Source organism: Aptenodytes forsteri, unplaced genomic scaffold (genome assembly GCF_000699145.1).
Source record: "Aptenodytes forsteri isolate BGI_AS27 unplaced genomic scaffold, ASM69914v1 Scaffold96, whole genome shotgun sequence".
Classification (NCBI taxonomy): domain Eukaryota; kingdom Metazoa; phylum Chordata; class Aves; order Sphenisciformes; family Spheniscidae; genus Aptenodytes; species Aptenodytes forsteri.
The window spans coordinates 7,901,528-7,908,787 of record NW_008795029.1 but is presented as its reverse complement, the minus strand read 5'-3'; the positions used below and the strand labels follow the sequence as shown (position 1 = coordinate 7,908,787).

Here is a 7,260-nt window from a genome sequence, read left to right as displayed (position 1 = left end):
CCGCCCGCCTGGCCTAGGCTTCGGCCCCAGCCGCTGCGCCTGGGGACCCCGGCGGCGCTCGGTTCGGATTCGGCGTGCGCGGTCGCGGCTGCCGCGCCTCCTCTGGCCTCCCAGCCCCGGGGTGGTGGGATGTCTCCGCTTTTCCTTCACTGTCTCGGGCTCCCCTGGGTGGGCGGTGGAGGAGGGCCAGGACTTTGGCATCCAACTAGACGCGTGAACCAAAAAAATTACATTCTGATACTCAGAAAGCTCAAATACAAGCCGTTCCCACCAGCGGGCGCGGGCGCAAAAGAAATTTCACTCTCCCAAAATGCTAGCGCCCAGCCTCTCAGCAAGGCACCCACGTTACCAGAGAGGGCATGCGCTGCCCTAGTCTCCACCTCGCAGCGCCCAGGATGCGCCTGCCACAGCCAGGAGCTGAGGTTAGATCTCCTGACGTTCAGCCTTGTGCCGTGCCTAGGAAAGCGTCCTGTTTCTGTTTTAAAAATGTGGGATTTGTGTGGTCCTTCTGATACAGCCATGTCACTTTTTCTTTTTCCCATGCGCCAGACTGTTGCTCAGCCAGCCTATTCAGCCCATGATGCCTGGGTCCTGTAACGCAAGACACCCTTCAGACCTCAGCATGGCGGGATCCCAGGCTAAGTACGTGACTTGTCAAAGATAAAACATCGAAGTTGCTTTTGAGGGGAAATAGCCTTCTTTAGTCAGACAACAAAGTAGTTATAAATATCGGGAACGTGTTATTGTGCCAAGCCTGCCTTCCAGGGTCAGGGTCAGCCTTACCCTGCCTGGTCACATCAGGAAGGATGACAGAGAGAAACACAATGTGCCAGTGGCGTTTTAACAAGCCAAGGCTGGGGGAATTTTTCTCCCTCACATGATGCTTGCTTCACTGCTGGAACTTCTGACCCACCAAGGTAAATGTGAGAGAGAAAGTCAGCACTGGCCCGGTTGAAACGACCGGCGCCAAGAAAGCCCCTGCTCCCTGGGCAGTGAGACGCTGGTGTAACGCCAGTGGAGCTATGCCTAATCCACACCAGCAGAACTGAAAGAACCAACAGGCCCCTGCACCTGAGCGCTCTCGGAAAAGCTGCTGAACAAACCCCCTCAGTTGTTTGTCTCCAAACTCGGTTCAAGGAAGCAGAAAACCGGTCCAACGCACCTGAGCGCTCTCGGAAAAGCTGCTGAACAAACCCCCTCAGTTGTTTGTCTCCAAACTCGGTTCAAGGAAGCAGAAAACATCGGTCAGAATATGCCTTTTTTTTTTTTTCTTAGCTGTTTTTTGTCACTACTTAACTGTGAACTGCTAAAATAATAGGCAACTGTTTGCACATCATTACTTCAAAAGTAATTCTGTATGTTACCTCAGGAATGTAGGTATTCAGTACTTCTTTTTTTAAACACCACTATTGCTGTTTAAGATTATCTTGAGTTAAATTTGTCATCTTTAAATACACAGCATTTCAGATCTGCTTTTAAGCATCTAAATAAAAGAGGCCTGATTTCCAAAGATACATCTCCCAGTCCATGCAGACTTCCTGACTCACAGGACCCTTCTTTAGGAGCTCACATCCTCATACAAGTACTAAAACTGTAGCATTTCTGACTAACCCCTAATGTTGAACAGCTGTTGAGCGAACACACACCACACTATGGTCTCATCACCCATTACGGGATAAACAGAATTAGGCTGGGCTGGCAATAGCTCCATTGTGGTTTTGCCCACAGCCTTCCACAAAACAACACATATTTAAGTTTTGCTATGCAAAAGCAGACTGGCAAAGAGGAGCCGAGTATTTTGTTTCTGTCCCATCCCTCACTCCAGAGGACTTACAGAGGCTTCTTCTGCTCCTACAACGTGGCTCACAGCGATGGGAACTGCTGACCGTGCTTGGCAATATGTATACGAGCAGCTTAAGAAGTAATCAACCCTAGCCATCTTTCTGCAAGAGATTACCGCCCCACGGGCAGTGGCAGGGGGGCACAGGCAGCAGAATGGGAGGAGTATTTACTTCTCCCTTGCTGCAGTTCAGGGCTCAGCATATTAATACAGAATCAAAGGCCATTCGGTTTAATGAGCCTGGGATGTGAACACTGTGGCTGAAGAGAAGATATGCATAAACAAGAATCTTTAATGAATCTAAAATGTGGTCTGGATTCTGAGGTGAGATGTATTCTGCCCTCCAAGTCCAGCTCATGCACAGAGTAGGGGAAAACGGTGCTGCCAACAGGGCCATCATTCGTATTAGCAGGTCCCATGCGCTGGAATCCTTTATTAGGAATTATTTATGAAGACTAGGGACTTCCATCCCCATCCTAAGAGACCTTTGCTTCCAGCAGTTTGTTCTTGATTGTTTTGCTTCTTTCTTCCACAGGTATTCTCAAACCCAACAAATGTTTCAAAGCTTGGAAGTGCAGACTTCCAGCAGCAGCTCTCCAATCGTACTGATGGGACAAGCAGTGTTAAACCAAGGGTTCGCCACTACACCTCCTTCCCAGCCATCCTCTCTGCCACCTATGCAACTCCAGCACCAACAGCATCAGCAACAACGCTACCTGCAGGTAGGGTAGGACAAAGAGGACGATGTATAAAATGCACACGCAGAGTAATAAGGTGAACGGGCTGTGCAAACGGGGCCCCAGGTTTCAGCGGGAGCCTGATCATGGCGGAAATGGCCGTTTTAGAGACGCTGAAATGTGCGAGACACTGACACAGTGTCGTGTACCCTTCCAGTGTAGCAAGGCAGCAGTGAGAACAGTCAGAATATTTAAAAGGAAATTACTAATTCTGTACCCTGGAAACATAATCAGATTATCCTGGATATCTGTAAAGTGTATTTCTAGATGGAGAAAATTGCTGCCTTAGGATTTATTCTGTACTCTTTATTCAGAATAAAATTTGCTTAGTTTACAAGTCAAAAGATGATTTTTAGTTACCAGCATCGACATAAGATGAGATCTGGATCAGATATCTGGATCCCTTCAGTAAATTAACATATTTTCTCAACTCCACAAGGCAAGAAGATAAACTGGAGCACATTGCCTGGAAGAACCAGGTGATTTGAAGATGTAAAAATACTTATTTTTTGACCTAATTCAACACATACCAAAGTAAAGGGCAAGGGGGGAAATGAGGTGTCTCTGTATTAACTCAAAAGGAGCTGAACTGAGTCTATAAAACCTGATCACGTATCCACTGGCATCACTGAAAGAGTATCATCAACCTGAAATGATTGAACTCTTGTTACTGAATGAAATCCTTATCATAGCTGAGAATTAATGAAAAAACTATGGCAGATACCACTCCCAATAAAAGCATCTGCAAAATTCACATCGACTTCACCACCGCAAGGTTATACCCTACTGTAAACTCACAAAAAGGAAGGGCTAGAAGGGACAGCATGAGGTACACTAGGATCCCCTGTTTCATTTCTGTTCCATTTCTATCATCCATCTGTGTCATTTCTGACACGTTCACCCACCCTGTTCCTAAACAGGCTTTTCAGGATAACCTGCAAATCCTAGGCAGTGCACTCCTATTAGAAAACCTTTCTCAATGACTAACTGTAATGTTCTTTGTTGCAATTTATGTCCATTCCTTCTAGAATTAGGTAAGCCAACCCCATGCCAAACAGCCCCAGAAATAAAAGCCAGCAAACTAGTAGTATTTTTAAGCTCCCTGTACATTGAGGACGAAGAGCTTTAACATGTGAAAGAATCGAACACCACGATGAATTTTATTTTATCTGTAGGTGCAAACACCAAGTTCTTTGCACAATGAGCAACCCGATTCTTTGCTCCTGCCATCTTACTCGCCACAGCAAGGAAATATGGGGTATCATCAGACACAGCAGCAGCAGCAGCAGCAGCAGCAGCAGCAACTAACATCAAGAAGAAGCAATAGCTTATCAGAATCATCAAATTTACCACAGCCACTGCGATAGAGTCCCACCAGCACAATCAATGCACGATTAGCTTTAACCAATGGGCACGTGGGGCAGAAGAGAATGACTTTGTACTTACTGTTTTGGCTTTTGCACAAGCATTTCTTTCAAAGCTCTATGACAGAAGTACGCCCCAGAGTGCAGACTGCCACAGACAGTGCATTTACGGCATGCTGGATTCAGTTTGCGCTGTCTCGTGAGCACAGTACGTACTGACAGAGCAAAATAAAAAGGAACACTATCCTGCGCAGCCTCCATCATCAATGGGTGGGCAGGAGGAGGCGTTCAATCTTGGCGCGTCACTCTGAAAGCTATCTGGCAATTCCAAAAGACTGTCGACAGACTCATGAGGTACTTGGCCTTCACTGTTTCAGTTCTTCTTTTGTGTATGAAAAGCACTGCGTCAAAGGTCTATTGAGGAGAGAACAAGAGATTATTTTTATTATGATTATTGTTATTATTTTGCACAACTGCACAGAGGACAAAACCTAGGCACTTTCTGTAAAGAGAAGTTGGTTTCCTTATTCTTGTGGCCAAATTAGCACATCCAATGGAGGAGAAAGCCCAGCCATTGGTGAAGATGGTCTACAGCTCATAACCCTTGATTTAGCATCTGAAAAGTATTATGCAGCTTACCCTAACTGTTCTTCATTACTAAAAAACAAAGAAAGAAACCCCCACAACCCACACTGGACTGTTTTCTATACGAATTGTGGTTGCAAAGGAGAACTCAAATTGTAAGCACAATCATGCAACTCTCCAATAGTACAACACGGATCCTTCTTCAAACTAAACAACTCACCCGCTACAAGTCTCTGAGAAATATGCACTGTGTTTTGGCCCACTGACTCGGGATGCTGCAGACTATTACATATCTCTTTCATTATAACATTTAGGATTGAATTTTCCTTTGGGGGGAAAAAAAAGAAATGCACTTTTCGCTTTTTTTGTATGTTTTCTGTTGATATGTTCCTAAGAAAGATTTTATGTAATTATTAAATAAAAAGTAGTGTATTGTACAGCTGTTGTAATAATGACCTATTTCTATATAAAATAAAATTATATGGAATTATGTGGAAATTATTTTGTATATGAAATATCAACTCATTTCACAAGTATAAAGATTGTGCTTGTGCTTTTTTGTGGGTGGATATTTTGTAATAAACTAATGAATTAGAAATGTTTTTGTGAAGGGAACTGCTGTTTCATGCTATATACAACTCAAACTATTATTTTTTTCCATTTAATGATGGACAGTTGTCTTTATTTGTAGAATAAAATAAAATAGCCAAAAGGCTTTATTGCAGGACTTGCACACATTTTCCTGTGGCTGGTCAACTATGTGATTCACTTGAGGTTGTTAATATTAGCTGTAGCCTGGCAAGGTGTTTGGCACCCAGTTAGCAAAAACAAGTAGTATCCTATGGGATCTTTGTCATGGCATAGATGAGAATGATAGCTCAGGAAGTTATATTAGCTGCTAGCCAAGACAGCTCGTTTTAAGCTCCTTTAAAACTTTAAAGAATTCAGGCAGCTCCGTACTTCCAACCAACCAGTTTTAGATTAGGACTATTTTAGGATTTATATGGTTTAAAGACTGGTTTGACCCAGCACGTACCAGGGCTTTGACCCACGTCCAGCTTCAGTGTTTTAAGACATCGCTGTCCTGAGTTTTGTGATACATCTCTGCTGGAATTGCTACCATGCCCACACCGTAGACAGTCTAGTTTCCACTTTGGTGTCCTTGCGTAGACTCTTTTTCATGTTAAATTCAAATTGACTACAGGATGGAGCAGACGAGGTACAGGTCTGCTGCAGGAGCAACAACCTCCAACACAGAATGAGGTGGATAACTGAGCATAGTAATGTTTTCATTCACCACGGCAAGACTGAAAGGGGATGGCCCTCAGGGCAGCTTGCAGCCACCCAAGCCAGCATTAGCTTCAACAGAGTGCAGACCATGCTGCCCTTCCCGCTCTTCAGTACCAAGGATCATGTCACAGGGGCCCACATGTTCAGCTCTGGTTTCTATGCCATGGGGGAACAACGGAGATAATTGGGCTGGGAGCTGGAAAGGCTAAAAGTAAACTTTCAGAAAAAAAAAAAGGTTCATTTGCCCCGAGTTCTGAAAAACCTTCTAAAAAAGCTAAAAATCTCCTGGAGAAAACCCACTGGCAGAACGGCCCTGCTGCTTGCACAGCAAGACTGGCTGGTAGGACTGATTGGTGCATGCGTATTTCAGTCCATACACTCCCTTTGTTTTACTTCATTGAAGGAAGATGAGGGAATCAAGTATCTGGTCTCTAAAAAGTGTTTAGAGATCAGATCTGGTCTCTAAGAAAGTGGTTTTACTGCTAACTCTAGGCACCAGTCTGAGTTAGCCTGCTCATCTCTTTAAATTCTCGCATTCAGTGAAGCAAGAGTGACCCCACCAGATGAAGATTAAAGAGCTAAACGCTAAGGTGCTTTCACCTGATGTCTGAAGGAACCTCTCTTTCCATTAACTATAGAAAAACCTTAGCAAAGGCCAGTCAGCTAAGTTAGAGGCTAACTTCATAAATGCCATCCACTCCTGTAAGGGCTTATTCTGGGAAAGGAGAGGGGAAATTTGTCCGCTTATAGGCCAAAAAGTTCATGCAGCAAAGAGGTAATGAAGGAACACGAGCACCCCAGAGGAAATACCTGTGGAAGCAGAGCACTTGATGGATCTCAACTACTATGGTGGAAGTCACAGGAAGAGAAAATTCCTTTAAGAATTTGTTTCACTCTCAGGGATAGTTATAATATGCCCACATCTCTCCTGATTGCCGGTGGGTACGTCCAAACCAAGCTCAGCCTCGGAGCAAACACTTATCTTTCCCAAACCAGCAATACTCTAAGTTGTTAACAGGGAGAAGCTGTAAATAGGGTGGTGTTGCCCTGGCTATTTAACTATTTAACTAAATTAATATTTATTATATTGTTTGGAAAAAATAGAGCACTTGCAAGAACAGATTTACGTCAATACCTAGTTTTTCATGCTGTGTCTCATTTCTCCCCTGTACACTCATTCTGGTTTTGGATTACTGCACTTGTTCCCTGTTGCACGCACAATGGGATGCCAGTCCTCTTCATAGAGCTGGGCTGTTGTTCTAGTTCACTATAGCCGAGATCTGTCTTGTTTGTAGAATCACAGAATACTTAGAATACTTTGGGTTGGAAGGGACCTCTAAAGGTCATCTAGTCCAGCCCCCCTGCCATGGGCAAGGACATCTTCAACTAGATCAGGTTGCTCAGAGCCCCGTCCAACCTGACCTGGAATGTTTCCAGGGATGGG

The 7,260-nt window shown here is 44.4% G+C and overlaps 1 protein-coding gene across 1 annotated transcript in view; it reads left to right on the top strand.

The window, feature by feature from the left end:
- The window catches only part of NPAS2 (neuronal PAS domain protein 2), a 55,823-nt gene extending 51,450 nt beyond the window's left edge, over nt 1–4,373 (top strand). The window contains exons 17-20 of the mRNA XM_009276172.2: nt 250–422; nt 550–642; nt 2,376–2,562; nt 3,753–4,373. Coding sequence (XP_009274447.1) covers nt 250–422; nt 550–642; nt 2,376–2,562; nt 3,753–3,944 — 645 coding nt within the window. The 3' untranslated portion in view covers nt 3,945–4,373. The remainder of the gene's footprint in view (nt 1–249; nt 423–549; nt 643–2,375; nt 2,563–3,752) is intronic.
- The last annotated feature ends 2,887 nt before the right edge of the window (nt 4,374–7,260 follow it).